The following is a 19,673-nucleotide window of genomic DNA, read 5'->3' as shown; positions in this document are numbered from 1 at the left end:
GCGGCCCATAGTTTGAGAAACGCTGCACAAGTGTCATTAGGGTGTATAGCCTGTTCAGGGTTTTTTGTGTGTGTTTTTCATTGTAACGTGCGTGCATTGAGCAGTTTCTTAAAATACAGTTCAATACGGAAGAAGACTTTAACGTGTAACACTTATAAAACGAAACTTGAAGAAAAAAATACCGAGGACATGACCTCGGTGTCCTCAATGGTAGTTACGGCCATGAGCAAAGTCATGGTTTATAAAAAGGCTACGATATTTCCATTGTCTCTTTGACTTAAAACGTAGGTTATTTTAAAATCGATCGATCGAGTTTAACACGCAAATGCAGTGACTAATCGGTTTTACAGATTTTTTACAATCACTTTGCTAGCCTACTATTTTCAGAACCTTGATGTTTTTCACAACTCTAGACACAAAACTCAAAACCATGTTCAAAATGGCTTTGATTCAAATAAACATATGTTGTGATAGTACTGTAGTGTTTTTGCATCAATATATTAGGCCTACAAACTTTGTTCAATGATTCCACTGTGTCTGTAGCAGGCCTAGGCCTATTCTCTCTACTACTGCAGTACTTTTACATAGGCTAGATGTAATTTAGGCCTACTGTACAGTACATGTAGTAGCCTACCTTAATGAAACCTGTATCACCTATTTTGTTCTACAATATTTAATGATTGTACAAACAATGACACAGTGAAACTTCCTTGCTTGTGTATGGGTGATCAATAGGCTAGTTATGTTTCAGTGGTATTTCACAGTATTTGTTTTTTTAACCAATGATTGTGCAAGTGCAAGATTTCTTTGAAGATGTGAATGCACAAAGCAATGTTTTGAACATTAGACAGTCTGTATTAGGCCTACAAGTGATAACCGTTTTGAGTTTTGTAACATTTTGTACATTTTGTACATGTAACTGTAATTTAGGCTACATAGGCTCGATCGGCCTACAAAACAGCAGTGCACGTGTTATTCAAAGATTCGATAGGTTATAGGCCTAATCTATTGCAATTCTAATTTTAGAGAAAAATAACGGACCATTAAACTTAGCCATCATGACCTTCATGCCAGTGTGTTTTTAAATCAGATCACGCAATTTGCCACCACAATTAGTTCAGAATCAGAATCAGTCAGGATCCCTTAACAGGTTGTAACAGGCCTTCCTGTCTCAGATGCAGCCAGAACAAACTTGATAAACAGATTATTGACTATTCTTACTCTGTCCTCTGAGCAAATTCTGACTCATACGTGATGAAAGTGAGCAGGAATGCAGAAATGGCTTGAGGCAGGGGAGTTCAGCTGACAATAGCTTTTGTGTGAGAGATTTCATAGGTAGAGTGTGTAGTGCGAGTAGAATGTGTGAACAGTGTGGCAGTGTGTTGAAGGAGGGGAGACATTGCAAGGGTGCTTTGGAGGAGGAGGTGAGAGGTTGAACCAGGTGAACTTCATTGTGACATCTTCTTATTTTCACTTCTTAGTACACCGTGCAATGAGAACACAGGCCGTGACAGATGAGATGACACTCTTATTTTGATTCCTTTAATCTGGTTTACATCACAACAATGACTTTTAGAAGTGACATATTTACTTAAATATGATTTGACATAAAAGTGCATTTTCATGTATTTCCCCTTAGATGGGGAAATACATGGAAACATGTTATGCAAGAATTATGGTCCAAAACCATGAAACAACTGCATGTTTTAATAGTCAAACCAATGTAGCACCAAATGTCTTAATTCTTTATACAATACATATTATTAATCAAAATTAGTTTTTACATCTCATACAGATAAGATAAGCATATAAGGCTATACATCTTCATTTCAAATACATTAATTAGATTAAACATTAGACATTCACAAATGATACTATTGAAGCAACTACATTGATAGGAAAAAAATATTTGACAGTCAGATGTAATTTGAGCATATGACCACTGAGTGTCACTGTTGACACAACCACTAAGAACACTAGACTCTGCATGAGCTAGTGAGATGATCCTACTAAATGTATGCCTTTGGTATATTTTCAAGCTTTACAGCAGAAAGGTTTGTAATATAAAATAAATGCTGGGTATTTGCTAGTTAAGGGCAGAGGTATGTGATTTTGTGTCTTTGCATCTGCTCTGTCTGTGTTATCTGTGTGTGATGTACATGTTATAGTATGATTGATGTGTGTGTGTGTGTGTGTGTGTGTGTGTGTGTGTGTGTGTGTGTGTGTGTGTGTGTGTGTGTGTGTGTGTGTGTGTGTGTGTGTGAAGATGACAGCAAGAAGAGTTCAGTTGTCCATAGGTTCAGCACAGTGCTGTCAGGTGAGAGAACAGTCATGAGCTAAGCAATGTCTTCTGCTGAAATGTATAAATTGTCTATCTGCCTGATTTTTAAAATGCATTTGCCTTTCCTATCATTTTCATCATATTTCTTGTCTCTGGAGTGGCTTTTGGTCCACTGATCTACAATTACTATCATTCATGGCATCAGCTGCCCAATTTCATTCAAATTCTAACCATAAACAAGACATTGATTTGCCCATTTGCAGGCTATAATTGTACACTGAGAAGCAACAATGAAACTTGATGGGGTTTGCAGAGTAGAGATGATAAGGCCTTATTTTCCAGCAGAGTGCCTTCGGTGTTTGCTCTTGGTTTCCAAGTGGATTCAAAGAATAGGACGTCTACTGCCAAGAGTCTGCAGGCAAGGGTAAGAGGGTCAGCCAGGAAAAATGAGATGGGGAGTGGAGAGGGGAGATATAGTTAGATAAACACATGGTGGGGAATATCTCTGTATGGATCTACTGAAGACGACTGTATATTTAAATTCCAGAGAGGCTGTTACAGTGCTTATGCACTTCAGGGCTTATTGCATATTTCACTGACAAAACAGACAGATGTTCTATTGAGAAGAACCTAAATGCAGGAAGACGGGTGTTAAATTAGACAACAAATTAGAGAGGCATTATTTGGGATCGCTTCAGGTGATTACATTTATTTGAGCTAGTTAAAAAACAAAAATTGAGCAAGTGAATTCTTTCTGAAGAGCTAACATGCAAGCTTTGCACAGTGCTTTTTTTCCTAGCCATATAAACATATCGATAACATATGATTTTTATGTTATGCATAACAAATGCATTAATATCTATTGATATATTTTGAATGTGTTATTGAAGCTGTAGAAACATGCAAACCTGAATGTGTGTGTGTGCAACACAAGCCTTGTCCCCGTGCCGTCTTGTACACCGGCGACACACACACCCGGCTATTGGGTGCCAGGTGGGTGAGGAAGGTGGACGCGGAGCTGGACGGCAGGTAGAGGGATGAGGGCGAGGGTGGCAAGCGGGAGGACGCAGGTCTGGCCCCGTCCCAGCTCACCCAGTAGCCCTGCGGTCCCCCCACGCGACCTCTCCACTCCACCTGCACAGAGTTCTGGCCCGCGGGCCTCAGCTGCAGGTCCTCTAGAGGTGGCACCACTGAGAGAGGTGGATAGAGAGGAAGTGGAGGAGAAGAGGGGGGGAGGGAGGGTGATGGAGAGAGGGGTGAGAGATAAAAATGAAGGTGAGGGGAGATATACAGAGGTGAGAATTTAGGAGATAGAGACGGGTGGTGCAAAAGGAGCAAGGTACGGGGGGGGGGGGGGGTGAGGAGAGAGATAAAGAGGGCAAAAAGAGAGAGGGAATGTGAGAAAAGAGATGAAGATAGAGAGAGAGAGTTGGACAAAATGTGAGAGAGGAAAATGATAACGAAAATGAGATGAAAGAGAGAAGGAACAGCGGGTATGAGAGTAGATGAAGAAAAGGAGTGCAAGTTGGAGGTGGAGAGATTAAGAGGGAGAAGGTGAAAGGCATGAGAAAGGGGGATTAGGTTGATACAGGTTGACATGAAGCGAGAAGCATGGGGGAAGATGGAGGGGGAGATAGGGAGAGAGTGACAAGTGATGAGATAAGAATAGACATGATTTAGTCTGAGAGTAGCACAGCTCTCAGAGTTCAACCAGGTTAAGTGTTCTGCATCAGACCTGGGCCACATCTGGACCAGAAAGCAGGGCTGTATGTCTCCCTCTCCAAGTTGTTCTCCTCCTCAAGGTAAAAAACATCTTAAAAAGTAATAAATATAGCTGTGTCAAAGTCGTCAGGTCTGGAGCATCACCAAGTCACTAAATAGGCTGTGTCTCGTCTCTAGAAGACAGACGTTTTTTGACTTACTGTAAATTATTCATGACAGCTTCCAAGAAGCCCTCCCAAAAAAATGGCGCTGACCTTTAGAGGCAATCCTCGGGCTATATGCTTGTCGTTCATCACTCTTAACTGCACAGGCAATGATGAAATATAAATCTCTCAAGGTTTACTACTCTAAGCATGGGCTGAAAGCATCCAGAAAAAAAAGGAAGTACCCAAATGAATGTGTCATAAGACAGACTCTGTTGTGCACAGCAACACTGGGCGGTGATGTATTTGTTTGTGAGGTGTATGGGTATTCACCTGTGTCAGCCAGAGAAATATCAAAACAAACACTAAAATCATGGCTGGGTCTGAACATGCAGTTACAACCCACCTCATGCCTAAACCTGACAAGCTGGAAAACATGTATAGGCTACATACCATCCATGACTTAATTTAACTAAATCCAACCAACCAGCAGTGTAATTCTCAGAAAGGTCATTGTGATAAATGACCCCAGTCTGGCTATCACCATACTATGCTCTATCTTTTAAGATTGTGAACATTAGTCTAGCATGGCACTGCCAACCTGAAACTGACTCGCTCACTTTTTGCCCTGAGATACTGTCCCTCAGAGCACAAACGGCCTGAGCACATTTCCACTGGAGTGGTCAGCAAGCTTTGCAGAGTGTTTCTGACCATGTAAAACAATGAGTTGAGAAACCTCCTGCAGCAATGTGATAGTGGTTATCATCATCCCTGCAGCAAGTGGATTCATTTTATCTGCACCTGGCTAGACAGAGACTAACTCTGAATGCCTCTCACATAGCAGAATGCCCCTCTTAAAGCACAATACAGCACAAGCTGATTCAATGATTTTTATTGTTCTGTGCCCACAAGTAAAGTCTCTTCCAACAACAAATCTATTACTACACTTTCAATGACTTACTTTCAGTGACTGAAGTGACATTAGCGGATAGGCTATAATATAAATCCAACATATAGGCTAGTCTTTTAGGAGAGTAATGTTTTCTCTTCAGTAATGACATGGATGTTAAACCGGTTGGGTTTTATGAAGACTTTGAGAACAAACATGAAAGTATATTCTTGGGATATTTGTGTACTATTCCCATCATGGTTTATTCTCTTGGGCCTCATTGTGTTTATCTAATGGGTTCTTCAGAGTGCGAGCCAAAAGAGTCTGACTACATGATATGTTGATGATAAAAAAAAGTCATGGATTGTAGCAGTGCAATAAATAGTTTTCCTGTCTTGTCCGTTTGTAGACGCTAAAATAAAAGATCCTGTCTTACCCTCCTGAGTGCAGGCTTTGACCGACATCGCCCTCTCCTGGCCGTTGAGATGCAGCGCGGTGACCGTGACCAGGTACTGCGAATCTGGCCGCAGTTGGGTCAGCAAGGTGGAGTTTTCGTGACTCCGGAGGTTGACCGTTCGGACCTCTCCAGAGGGTAGCACCGCATACTCCACCTGGTACCGTCGGACTTGACTGGGCTGCAGCGGACCCCAGCTCACACGCACGCTGTCTGGGCCCGACTCAGAAATAGAGACCGTGGTTGGACTAACAGCTACTGAAACATCTGAAAAAGTAAGCAAGGCATGTATTTGCTTTGAAATAGGTTACACATTTCAAGTCAAACCTTTTGGCAGACTTCTGGTTTTGGATTTGTCCTTCAGAAACCTTTAAATAGAACAGTCTTGAGCCTTATTTATCCGGGTCTATGGCTTTAAGCAAAACACATGGGTTCCTCTCACAAAACATGCTTTGTAGAATCATTTGGGCCACCTATCTTAAATTATAACATAAACCATTAGAAAACATTAACGTTCAATCCACCCCCTTTCCTATACGGCAGGGAGATAAAAGATATGAGCTAATGTACCCAGTGAAGTGAACTACTTCTTGACTCCATGAATTTGCGGCTATTGCACTGTGGTGCAGAAGAAATCCGATGGATGATTGCTGCATCATTTCATTCTTTATTCTACAATCGATGCCTTTCATACCTCCATAATTTAGCAAATTAGTTCCACTGACAGTTTCATATCATCTCATCCATCGGCACAGACCCCCTCTCGTTCTTTGTATCTATTTCTCCCTCTCCTTCTCTGTATCACTTTCTCTCTCGCTTCCTCAGGTCATCTCTTTCTCCCTTTCTCTCCCCCCTCCCCGTTCTGTCTCAGCAGGTGGTGTGCTGCAGTTAATGTCGGGTAGCTCCAGGCTGAACAGGTGGGAGGTGGAGGTGGAGGTGGAGGTGGGTCTATATTCCCTCCACCGTCTTTCTTTCTTCATCAGTCTCTCTATATGTCCTCCTCTCTTCCTTCTGTCAATGATTTTATTTTGTAGCTTTTAAATACCCAATACTATTTTAATAAAGTGTTAAGCCTCTCCTCCTTCTGTCTTTTCCATCTTCTAACTCTCTGTATCTCTCTCTCTCCTTCTTTCTTTCTCTCTCCTTTTTTCTACTTCCCCCTCTCTGCTACTCTTTTCCCTTATTCCCTATTTCTCTCTATCTCTCTCTCATTTATTCTGTGTAATATTCACACCCACTCCTTCTCTCTCCCTCACATTCCACTATCTCTCTCTCTTCTCTTTCTCATTCTGTCCTTTTCTCGCTCCACCCCTCCCCCCTCTGTCTCTCACCTGAGAGGGTGGTGAAGCTCACACTGAGTGCTTTGAGGAGCTGCTGGTTGGACTCGGGTCTGAGCGAGGCCGTGTACGTGGTGCCCGGCCTCAGCTGCTTCAGCTGCCACGTGCTGTGGTCTCCCGGCAGGATCTGTCGGACGTACGAGCCCCGGTTGGAGGTGGTGCTGGTCCCTGGGCCCCCGACACGCCCTCCCGCCGGTGCCCCGTCGGCCGAGGGCCCGTAGGTCAGCTCGTAGGTGCCGGTGTGTGCTGTCAGAACAGGCCTCCACTGCAGGACGGCACTCCTGGAGGTAATGTCACGTACCTGGAGTCGATCTGCACGGATGATCTCTGACACACACAAGGAGGAGGACAAATGGCACATATTTAAAAAGAAACATCATGGCCATGGAGCAGCAGCATTGTCTTACCACATTCAGGTCCAAGTGTCCATGAAGACCCTGGTTTGATAATTTCCCACCCCCTTGACTCTCTCTCCCACATGCTTTGTGTCTCTCACAAATCCTATCCACATACAAAACAGCAAATGTATACTTTAAAAAACATCACAAAACATCAAGAAACATCCACTACACTATGGCAGGTAGCTGATTCCACTCATCTCATCAATTATAGTCAGAGCGCCTCTGAGCCTGTCCGGTATGAAGAGCTACAGCACACATATTGCTCTCATCAACCGTAAACCACAACTGCAATATAAAACAGGTTGATTGATATTCTCTGCTTAGCCAAAGCTGCAAATGGCTTTTTAGCAATAGACGGCATTACGAGGCGGTGTCCACTCGTAATTCTGAAAGGGTTCATTTGTATTCACCGCTCAGGCAGGAGTGAAAATTCCATTTCTGCCTGGTGGGCACTAAAAGCCTCCATTCTGTTTTTGATGGTGTAGATGAGGCTGTTAATAGACAGAAGGGGTGCGCTACGATCGTTTTAATCTGTACAACCCTTCGGGTGGCACAAAACTAGATTGATCTGATACAGCTTGTGAGTGTGAGTGTGAGTGTTTGTGTGTGAGTGAGTGTAAAAGAAAAGGGGGTGAGAGAAAGTTGGAGAGAGAGAGAGCGAGAGAGAGAGAAAGTGTGTTACAGAAAAGCAGGAGAGAGATGAAAGGAGACAAGGCAGGGATCATTAGGAGCATTTAACTAGTGAAAGACTGGAGCTGTGGAGGAGGACTGCATAAGCCCCTGTCATGAGCCCTCGCCCCTCACTCTCTCCCCCTCTCTCTCTCCCCCTCTCTCTCTCTCTCTCTCTCTCTCTCTCTCTCTCTCTCTCTCTCTCTCTCTCTCTCTCTCTCTCTCTCACCCCCTCTCACCGTGCTCCCGAGAAGTCACCCATCCGCACAGCTGTGATGCTTTGCCACACGTGCGAATCTGAAAAGCTTCATTATTTCTCGATTGTGAACACCGTTACATTAAACTGAACAGGCCCACGTGACTCCTGAATGGGGATTGTTCTAGAGTGTCTTAGAAGAAGCCTTTTTTTTTTTTTTTTTTGGACACTGCTCTTTTTCTCTGACGAGTCTGTGAGTTTTCTCCAGCTCCTCGTAATTCGCTTTGAGCCCCAGATCAGTCATCTCGTGAGAGTAAATTAGCCGCGCTCACTGTCCGCACGTTGTCATCTCTGGGCCCAGCTGCACCGTCGCTCGGACAGCGCCTTAATATATCTCCCCCGTCCGTCTCTTTCCTTTCATCTCATTTTTTTCTCTCCAAATGACTTTTTCTCTAAATACAATCTGTCTCAATCTCTGACTGCTTGGGTTTTGACCTCTACATTTCTCTCTCTCTCAATGCTTATTTTTCTGTCTCTACTTTATTCCATTCCCCATCTCTCACTTTCTTTATTTCTCTCTCTCTCTCTATCTCTCTCTCTCTCTCTCCCTATCTGTCTCTCTCTCTGAGTGACCATTTTCTCTTACCAATGATGGCATCTCTGAGGTCCTCTGTGATGATGCTGATGTCGTCGACGTCCACAAAGTGCAGGTGATCTTCTACGGGCGGAGACACCGTGCGGCGGAGCACCTGGTAGTTGCTCGACCCCGTGGAGACGGCCAGGACCGCCACGCCCGCTCGCCGGAGCTCTCTCGCCGGCTCCTCCACCGGCCCCGGCTCCACCCCGTCCGTCAGCCACAGGAGCACCTTGGGGGGGCCGTCCCTCCTCTTGTCCCCGGGGCGGACTCCCAGCAGCCTCTGGGCCAGGCGCAGGGCCTCCACCGTGTTGGTGTCGCCCTGGAGCTGCTGGGTGTTGCGTATGGCCCACCGCAGGCCGCTCTGGGCCGTGTGGCCGTCCAGACCGAACTCCACCCGAGGCTCGGTGCCCACCTGCAGGAGGCCCACCCGCACGTGGCCGCGGCCCAGCTGGAAGGGGCCGAGCAGCTCGGACAGGAAGTGGATCATGTGGGTGAACTCGTAGGCGGCCACGCTGCTCGAGGCATCCAGGACGATGACGATGTCCCCCTCGCAACAGTTGAGCACTGGCAACGGAAGAGGGGGGGGGGGGGGGGGGACCACACACAAAGACGGGAGGAGACATACAGCAAAAAGGGGGAGAGAGAAAGGCAAACACAGTCAACGTTGTCAGTATAGCAAACAGTGGAAATCCCCCCCATCCACCCCCTGACAGAGCTTGTTTGCTCACAAAAGTGTAATATGTCGTTTTTTCAAAGACCCTTTTCATTCTCTTGTGCCTCGATAAATGAAACAAACAACCGACATTCAGAGAACAGAATCTCTCGGCTGCTCCTTCAGAAAAGACGTGGTTATGGTGGGTTATGCATGGCAGCTTACATTTGCATGAAGACAACAGCAGCCAACCTTATACTTACGGCCTACACACCAGCACAGATACTGATTACCTCCACAGGCTGGGGGTCTTAGAGACCAATCAGGCTTGTTATAATGAACTCCATTTCACACCAGCCGAGAGCTTTGTTTGCTTGTTATTATCCACCACAGGTGTTTGCTTTTACTCAAGCAACATGAAAGTCACATATTTGTTCTCTCTCATTTCTTTTTTTTTTTTTAAATCCAGTACCACTTAAGGGCCATTCATACTGTACCAAGAGCGATAACTAACTATAACGGTAACTATAAATAAATAGCGCTCTCGTTAATATGAATGACAACGTTATAATGATAACCGCATGAAGAACTATAGTTGGAGATAACTTTGTAGAGCGATTTTGAGAACAATAAAAAAGCTAACAGCCAATCATAACCCATCCCGTTTTAGCCATCATATTCTTTAACACAAGAGAGACTTTATTATTGGACAGATGTGAACCCTTGTATCTTTATGGTGATAGTTATCGTTCTTGGTGTGAATGGCCCTTTCATCTGGTCAGATAGCAAATCGAACCCTATACCTATCCATGGTGTGACCAACTGAAAAATAATAAGAGATGAAGGAAAAATAAGAATGGAAAAATACCTCAGTGTGTCACACACACAGACACACACACATACATACACACATACACACACTCCTGGCTCTGTGTCGTGAGAAAAACACATAGTCTCCTGTGTGGCATTGTGTGAGACTGAATGCATTTAATGAAGCAGCAACATGATAGCACCCGGGAGTAGTGATGTGGGGACGCTATTACTGGCCCAACCCGCAGCCCTGTGTAAAATAGTGCAAAGGTAGACCGCAGAACAATGGTGCTAGCCCACACCTGCCGAGGTATGTTCACATGCACAACCAAACACTTGCACTACATACACACACACACACACACACACACACACACACACATACACACACACACACACACACACACACACACATATCCCCTCACTAAAGCAATACTCAATAATTAGAATCTTATGATGAATGCTCTTGGCATGCTTGTGAACATAATATATATTGCATTGCCTCTCCATTCCTTTGTCTCTCTTTGTAAGCCTGTGTGTTGCTTTTATTCTTTCATCCTGGGGTGAGGACTCCTTGAAAAGAAGAGCCGGTGGCCATTAAAGTTTTATGAAGTGCTCAAGAACAAGTGAGAGGCAAGAAAGACCAGAGGAGACCGAAAGTGGGTGAGAGAAAGAGGCAATGTTATGTAATGCCTCACTCACACTCCAGAGTCAAATAGCCTATAGTGATATTAACAGCTGAAAGTGCTGGATGAAAATAGCAATGTGAAGAATTACAATAAATAGTGCAGAAGGCATAACATCGAGGAGAGGCAATGGAATTCAGCAAGGGATAAAAACAGAAGGAGGGAGAGTGAGGGAGAAAGAAAGAAAGAAAGAAAGAAAGAAAGAAAGAAAGAAGGGGAGAGGGACACCAGAATGACAGAGGGACGGTGAAGGCCTGGATTAGTGTTGGCAACTTATACATGGAGGATCAAAAGAATGTGCCTTCTCTGCATTCCAAAGGGAAAAAAAGTTCCCTGTGACATGGATACTGTCTTTGGATGTGTTTTTGAGAGCTTTCACTTGGACGACCACGGCCTCTTGACGCTTAGTTCAAACAGAGCACTGCCCTGTACCTGCAAGCCACATGTTTGCCTTTTGATTAAGACTTCTGAGCCATGTATATTTATGTGCATCTTGATGTAACCTTCCATATTTGCCTTCCAAATGAACACTTAATAGTAACAACAACAAAAATGCCTTTGATTTACAGCCAATAGTTTTTGGCAAGCGATCCATAGCGGATTCTGTGATTGAAATGATACTGAAAAAAAAACGGTATTTTTTTGCTGGACCTACAGTATGCCTTTCAGTTTTGATTCCTTTTACTCTATATGACACACACACACACATGCGCGCGCGCACACACACACACACACACACACACACACACACACACTGATACTGTGTTATACCAGTGTAATCATTCACCCATATAGACCACCACAAACACACTTGATTAGTTGGTTAGGCTCTGCCTCTAATACAGTTCACAGCTGTGCCCTTCCGTTATGCATCCAATCTCAGATCTTATGACACAAAGTCAGTAGATCACAAATACTAATTAACCTTGCCAGGGGTAGGTATTGCAGCAATACAACCATTGGTTTGTTTCAGTGTGTGTGTGTGTGTGTGTGTGTGTGTGTGTGTGTGTACAGGTTATAAAGGTTTGGACACTTTGGACAAAACAGTTTAGTGCCTTACTTCACGATGTACCTTCTGGAAGCCCAGCACCTCTGCATACCTTCATGATTTAACTCTACTGTAGTTAGTTAATGATCTTCAAAATGTGTGATTTTACTTTTGGGGAGTTCCTTAATAGCCATGTGGGCAATGAGTGACTACATTGACCATGAGATGAACAGTTGTAACTGAGAGTACTTTAAAAAAATAAAATAAAAATGTAAAGAGATCGAGATGTACAGTCTGCATTTTATCTTCCTGTAGCCTACACTCACCTGTGACAGGTAGGGTCTCTTGCGTTTCTGAGGGCCGAAGGAGAACTCCAGCGATCAGGAGGGCAATCGTTGTCCAGCGCATCTTGACGTGCTCACTAACAATGTATCTACTAACAAGGCGAAGAGACAAATTCTACTGAATTTCTTTGGGACGTCGTCCGATTAATTCTTTGACAAAGATGCCGCGCAGTTCGTCCCCCATTTCAGGGATTTCGGCCAACACGGACATATCAGTCTCAAAACAAACCTATAGTAGGCTACATTACATCGATGTCAAACGTCTTTTGCGATCAAAATGTACACGTTATGATAATAAATCCCAAGAACTTGCGTCGAAACTCTCGCCGCGGTTCCGCCACCTGCAGATCCTGACCGATTGGAATGCAAACTCTTCCTCCAACAGGTTAACAAAAATTGCGCACAACTTTCCAGTCTGGCATACCTTCATTGAAAGTCTGGGCCAAGCCTCTCTGGCAATTACTGAATGATAATCCCTCCTTCCGTGAGAGCAAAATGATACAACCGTCTCCTCTCCCCCTGAGCACTCCGGACTGCTGATTACCGAGTACGACGTTTCGCTCGCCTCCTTGATTGTCTTCTTGGCCTCTTGCCTCCTCCCTTCCCAAGTCAACGAGTTAATGCGTCACCATTATTGGAACTGGCCCTTTTGTTAGTAGTTAACAACCATACAAGAGAGTTTCGCATGGAGAGGTCAGGTGATTAAATAAACTAATATGAAACTTCTCTCTCTCTCTTTCCCCCTCTCTCTATCTTCTTATCTCTTCTTTCTCTCTTCTCCACCTCTGAAACTGTAAATTCATCCAAACAAAGAAGACTCTGTAGCATGTTAGGACGTGATTGGCATTTATCCATGATTGTACAATGTATGTGTGTCTGTATTGTAACAAGTGTCAAGTGGAAAGCTATTCTCTTCTCCCTCATTCTCTGATTACTCACGATAAAACAGAACTTTTCCGATACACTGTGAACTGTAAGCAGAGACAGAGGGGTGTGTGTGTGTGTGTGTGTGTGTGTGTGTCCGTCCCTCTCTTTTTGTGTGTTTCTGAATGTCTGGGTATGTGTGTACGTGCATGTATGTGTGCGTGCGCGCGTGTGTGTGTGTGTGTGTGTGTGTGTGTGAGAGAGAGAGAGAGAGAGAGAACAAATACTCCTATCAAATTCATGTCCTTGGGTGGCAGTGTAAATGTAAAGGAGTTGGTATCACATCCATCTTCCAGCAGTAACTGTGTCTTTGTATCCATCCAGGTCCATGGAGATGTATATTCAGTGACACTTTACCTGCATGTGGATAGGCCCAAGATAAGGCAACGCGAGGGAAATAACCTTGGATAGCAGCTCACCCAGGTTGATTCATTAAACTGCAAGCATATGAGGATATTTCCCCCCAGTAATACAACATAAAACAAAAAAGTTTGATTAGCATACAATGGGGTTTATGGATGTTTGTTTGTGTGTGTGTGTGTGTGTCTGTGTGTGTGTGTGTGTGTGTGTGTGTGTGATATGCACACAAAACCCCCTTACCTTAGACATTTTTTTTTACCATTTTCTCATCCTCTGAGTGTGTGTGTGTGTGTGTGTGTGTGTGTGTGTGTGTGTGTAAGAGAGTGCTAAAATACGCAACAGGGATGATGATTTATCAGAGAAGCAGAGGTTAAGGTCTCTATCCATAAAGAATATAGATTGGAGTTCACTGGACTGATAAATAACCAGTTGTAAAAAACGTTTCTGAAGCACTGCTCCTAATTGTACATATGGCACAAAAATGAAATGTAGTTTGCTTGACCCTATGAGGGTTCATGAGAAAAAGAACAGTCTTTAAGTTTTGTGTGAGCACGTACATGTGCATGTGTGTGTTGTTTGTGTGTGTGTGTGTGTGTGTGTGTGTGTGTGTGTGTGTGTGTGTGTGTGTGTGTGTGTGTGTGTGTGTGTGCAGGCATCCCAACCTGCAAAAAGTCATATCAGGGAGGTATCCCAACCCCTAAAATGTTTTTATCATGTGAAAATATGTAGATTACTTTCACTGACTGCTTATACTATATATATAAACTGCTTTTATTTTTATTCCAATGCAACTTTACTGTAAACAGGTCTAAGGAGATTGTTGTTTTCATGTAGTCCTGGCAACTAGCCGGTCTGAATAATGTGCACATGAAATGAAACTTCACTCACCTCAACCACTGTTACAAACTGTACAGCGTGCAAGACTGTCATTACAATTTTTTACAATCACTTTGCTACTATTTTCAGAACCTTGATGTCATTTTTCACAACTCTAGACACAAAACTCACAACCAATGATCAAAATGCAAATTTTTCAAAACTCTAACCCTTTTTTCAATTGCTTGGATACAATACACATACAACTTAGATAATTTGTTCATTCAACAAAACTCACCTGTTCAATATGATACAACTTAACATCAAAGTACTACTATTTCAAAAGGCAATTCACACATTACATTTCATATGAGCGTCTATTCATTTCCTTACAATGATCTAACTATCAATTGATACAACTGCTCAAAATGATAAGTAACTGTTGCATTACTCTTATGCAGTTGTATGGAAACACGAAACAGACACACAATCTTCCATGTTTACTGCAAATCATGAAAGTTTCAAGATACTGTAACAAGATTCACTGTCACCAATTAGCGTGGAGCATGAACCAATTAGACCAATATCCATGGATGTAGCCTAATATTTTATATCTTTATGTATATATATAAAAAAATGTATATTTATATTTTATATTTTCATCAGGCTGTCTTTTCTTTTCTATTTCATAGCTAATTATTTTTACTTTAATTCAAGTAAACCTATGTTGTGATTGCACTGTAGTGTTTTGCATCAATATATTACAAACTTTGATCAATGATTCCACTGTGTCTGTAGTACTCTCTCTACTACTGCAGTACTTTTACAGAGATGTGTTTACTGTACTGTTCCTGTAGCACCATAATGAAACCTGTATCACCTATTTTGTTCTACAATATCTAATGATTGTACGAACAATGACACAATGAAACTATAGGTTGCTTGTGTGCGGGTGATCTATAGTTATGTTTCAGTGGTATTTCACAGTAAATTTGTTTTTTGAACCAATGATTGTGCAATTGCAAGATTTCTTTGAAGATGTAAATGTACAATCCAATGTTTTGAACATTAGAGGGCCTGTGTTACAAGTGATAACCGTTTTGAGTTTTGTGTCTAGAGTTTTGAAAAATGACATCAAGGTTCTGAAAATAGTAGCAAAGTGATTGTAAAAAACTGTATGTTATACTTTTATAAGACGGGGATAAACTTTCGTGTCATCAGATGTTTTTGGGGGGCACTCTCCCTCCCTGGAGTGTGTGTGTGTGTGTGTGTGTGGTGTGAGTGAGTGTGTGTGTGTGTGTGTGTGTGTGTGTGTGTGTGTATGTGTGTGTGTGTGTGTGTGTGTGTGTGTGTGTGTGTGTGTGTGTGTGTGTGCGTGAGTGTGTGCGTGTGCGTGTGCGAGTGTGTGTGCGTGTGCGAGTGTGAGTGTGTGTGTGTGTGTGTGTGTGTGTGTGTGTGTGTGTGTGTGAAGAGAGTTCATGCAGGAGTGGGCTATGTTGTGGTTGAGCTCACAGAGATAAGCTGGCCAGACTACAAACAGTCAGAATAGGCTTGTGATAATGCAATCGTGATGGTCTGATAGCCGTGATCATTCAAACACAGCGAGCTGCCATTGCTGAATGTTTGTTCTGGGAGGTGAGAGTTCCGGAACCCTTGGGCGTGTTTTCATTTTGTGCTGTTTTGCTTCTATTTTTGTTCTTGACCAGAAGGGAGCGACCAGTTTGAACCTTATCATGGGTCACTCTGTCATAGCAATAGAAATGACAGAGCTCCATCCATCTGAACATTGGTGTACATGACACACACACACACACACACACACACACACACACACACACACACACACACACACACACACACACACACACACACTCTTCATCACTCAAACTGTCGAGGAGGCCACCGCATGTTCTTGCTGAGGGATCCATCCAATCTCTCTCAGGTTTCCTTCCTGCTGATGGGACGTGCAGATAGCATACCAGCCTCCTACTGTTGTGTCTCCACTTAATGGGGGAAGTCAAGGTCGGGGGGTGAGGTAGGGTCGGGCTGCTGTTTGGAAGGAGCAAAGTGAAAGATTATTTCTGTAAACAGACGGCTCGACTACATGTTCAGTTTGCACAAAAAATGAGCTTCAGAGGGCATGCACGCCTTTTCCCCCACTCAAATATGTAAGCGTTTGAAAAACAAACAAAAAATGATTTGAGAATGTGCTGAAGCATCATACAAACAGTGCGACTTCTAGATCATTGCTCTGTATGTAGACTTTCAATCTGTTTGCAATTGGACAACTGTAATGGTGAATCAAGGGCCTGGTGTTTCTGGAATTATTGCACTGCTCTGCAGTTCACAGCTGAGATACAATAGGCTGTTCATAAATCTGTGCTGCTCTGACATTTAAGGGCCTTGCTGGCTTGTTCATTTGTACTGCCTCTTCATATTGGCTGCTGATGTTTTGCATATCACTGCAGTGGTTGATGTCATTTTCACCTCTGCTCAATCTATTTTGTAACACCTCCACAACCTCCCCCCCCCCCCCACACACACACACACACATACACACACACACACACACACACACACACACACACACACACACACACACACACCCCGTACACACACACACTATATATCCCCCCCCCCCCACACACAAACACACACACACACACACTTCTAGATGGTGGAAAGTTCTACCAAATTGACAGCTCTATGGGCACATTCCTGCGCGGTGCCGTAGCAGGGAGCGGCCTGACAGGAACATCACAGGTATTCTGGGAGCCCTAAATGGCTGGTTGGAGGCACATTACAGGGGCCGAATTAACTAAAGGCCACAAGGGATGACGGAAACTTTCTTTTCCTGTGCTGCCACTGTGATCCTCCTCGCCTCCCCTGTGCAGGTATCTGTTCGGACCTGCTGATCCCCCCCACTCCCACCCACTTACTCTGCGCTTCCTGAAGAAACCATACTGTACCAGCCAAGGCGCTCGGAAACCCCCTATGTGGTGAGGTTCTGTTCTTGTTTGCACAACAAATTGGGAGCGTGTTCTTTACACATGTGCGGTTTCTAATTTTGCATATACAGTGTATGTCAACCCACAGTGTGGTTAGTTCACTGAATTCAGAGGGAACCATGTCAATAGGCAGTGATTTGCTAGCGCAGCAGCCTCAGAACATTCCAGGAGAGAGATGTCTATCTGCTATCTAAGCTCTGTGTAAGAGGGTGTGATTGTGTTTACGCAACGTTAAATGTATGGGAACCCAGCCAAACTGATTCCACTCGTGTTGACAGTCACACAGTGGTGCACAGAGGGCATATTCAGCGGCATCTGCGCAAAATGTGTTTGTCCTCTGACACACAAGCACAATGCTCTGTGGAGCGTCCCACTTTCTCATCAGTGATTGTGATTATTCACAAGCGGAGGGGCGCGGAACGAAGGCCGAGCGCGGCTGCAGTAGTTGCCCTTAATGCCACTGCAGTAATTATGTCCTCTCACCAGAGGTTGGCATTTGCGCGCCGTGCGCTGCCAATAGAACGTGGGTTTGTGTCGCTGCCGACCACAGCGCCGCTGCGTTGGATGCCCAGCTGAGTGAGCGAGTGGAAGTGGCGCCCGTTGTGACAAAGCCCTCATTGAGGCGGACAGAGACGCAAATTGACGTCTAAATGTCAGATGTCTGATGTTGTTCGATTTGCCTGTCAATCTCCTGTGCTGAAAAGGCCCCTCAGTGGCGCCGAGACAAAAGGAGCCATGTCAGAATCTGTTCTGAGTTAACCTCCGATCGGGGAAGGAAGTCTTAATTGGAACCAATAATCGTACTAATTCAGCACAGTCTTTCACATCCAGGCCTTTTCAATTAGCAGGGAAGGCTCTTGCTCTCGCCCAATATAATGTCTGTCAAATGACATCTGGGTGAACTTGTGACATCTGAGTGAACTTGTCCCTCTTCCTGCTGATGTCAGACAGTGGGAATCAATCAAACCATTCAGCAATCATTGGACTCTTGTGATCAAATTATTATTTGGGAAGCATTTACAATGAAGCCTGCGTAAAAGAAGTACAGTTACAAGACTGTGATGGAACTTTCTGGAAATAACTTAAGATTCTCCATCCTTGAGCGAGTGTGCTGCTCGGGAAGAGTATGCGGAGAGAGGGAGGTGTCGGGGTGTTTTTGTAAAGGGCAGAGTCCTGTGGAGATGGAGGGAAAGAGAGAGGAAGCGAAGAAGGAAAAGGCCAAGGCTGATTCGCTATGACACAACCTGGAAAGAAGCAGAGCCAGGCCATGTGGAAACTGGAAATACCAGAGCAGGAGAAGAGAGGAGAAAAGAGAGAAAAAGAGGAGAGCAGAGTAGAGCATTCTTCAATCCGGGGGGGGGGGGGGCCCAGCCCAACCGTCATAAGCCTTTTCATTCCGATTGGAAAGTCTTTTTCTTGTTTCTCTTTGTTAGCCGAGATTGTTGTTGCTCTGTCATGAGCATGAATCAAAGCAGAACGGAAAACCACCATGAAATGAGCTGAGATTACTGGAGGTATTGAGAGTCACCGGCGGCTCACAAATCAGTGTGCGCAGTGGGCACGTATGAGAGCATATGAGAGAGGAAGAGCGAGAGAGAGCATATGAGTGTGAAACTGGGTGAGCCTCCAAATGGGTGCGTGAATCATGGTGGTAGTGTAAGTGTGTGTGTATGAGTGTGTATGGGTGTGTGTGTGGTGTGTGTGTGTTTGTCTGTCTCTCTCTCTCTCCTCTCTCTCTCTCTCTCTCTCCTCTCCCCTCCTCTCCCCCTTTGGGTTTTCTTTGATAATGTGTGTGTGTGCATGTGTGTGTGTGTGTGTGTGTGTGTGTGTGTGTGTGTGTGTGCGTGTGTGTGTGTGTGTGTGCATTTGTGTGTGTATGTGTGTGTGTGTGTGTGTGTGTGTGTGTGTGTGTGTGTGTGCGCGCATGTGTGTGTGTGTGTGTGTGTGTGTGTGTGTGTGTGTGTGTGTGTGTGTGCATGTGTGTGTGTGTATATGTGTGTGTGTGTGTTTGTGTTTGTTTGTGTGTGATGGTGGTGGTGGTGTGGTGTGCCAGGGTCAACGTGATAACAGTACTTGTCTGCTGATGCGCGTGTGGATAGGACTGTGTGAGAGCGGAGCATGCGGGTGAGAGATGTTTCCGCCTGAGCACTTTTCACACTAATCACATTAGCAGCGCTGATTACGTTATCATCGGCGGTGTCGGCGACGGCAGCAAAGGGGCGAGATGAAGAGCGAGGAAGAGGAGAGACGCACGCATCCCAGCCAGACAGATGATAGGGCCAGCAGCAAACAATCACGCGCCGCCAAACTCCTCGTCTGGACACCTCGCCGGTCCTTGACGGACTGCCCCGGCCGG

General features: G+C 44.4%; 1 protein-coding gene across 1 annotated transcript; it reads right to left on the bottom strand.

Annotated features, from left to right (window-relative positions):
• Positions 1-1,536: 1,536 nt before the first annotated feature.
• LOC134092531 (von Willebrand factor A domain-containing protein 1-like) lies at positions 1,537-12,764 on the bottom strand. The gene is made up of 6 exons (XM_062545446.1): positions 12,192-12,764; positions 8,739-9,293; positions 6,821-7,153; positions 5,472-5,756; positions 3,190-3,471; positions 1,537-2,693 (listed from the first exon to the last, which is right to left on the bottom strand). The coding sequence occupies exons 1-6, from the start codon at positions 12,271-12,273 to the stop codon at positions 2,680-2,682; spliced, it is 1,551 nt and encodes a 516-aa protein (XP_062401430.1). The 5' UTR covers positions 12,274-12,764; the 3' UTR covers positions 1,537-2,679.
• Positions 12,765-19,673: the final 6,909 nt, after the last annotated feature.

Source organism: Sardina pilchardus, chromosome 9, assembly GCF_963854185.1.
Source record: "Sardina pilchardus chromosome 9, fSarPil1.1, whole genome shotgun sequence".
NCBI lineage: Eukaryota > Metazoa > Chordata > Actinopteri > Clupeiformes > Clupeidae > Sardina > Sardina pilchardus.
Note: the sequence above shows the minus strand (reverse complement) of the source record. Positions and strands in the feature narration are given on the sequence as shown.

What these genes read in the sequence shown, in the direction of transcription:
- LOC134092531 (XM_062545446.1), bottom strand. Translation starts at nt 12,273, where the DNA reads ATGCGCTGGACAACGATTGCCCTCCTGATCGCTGGAGTTCTCCTTCGG. An exon ending in GAGCTTCACCACCCTCTCAG is followed by an intron (nt 5,757 to 6,820) that starts GTGAGAGACAGA and finishes TTACTTTTTCAG; the next exon opens with ATGTTTCAGTAGCTGTTAGT. An exon ending in CAAAGCCTGCACTCAGGAGG is followed by an intron (nt 3,472 to 5,471) that starts GTAAGACAGGAT and finishes CACCTCTCTCAG; the next exon opens with TGGTGCCACCTCTAGAGGAC.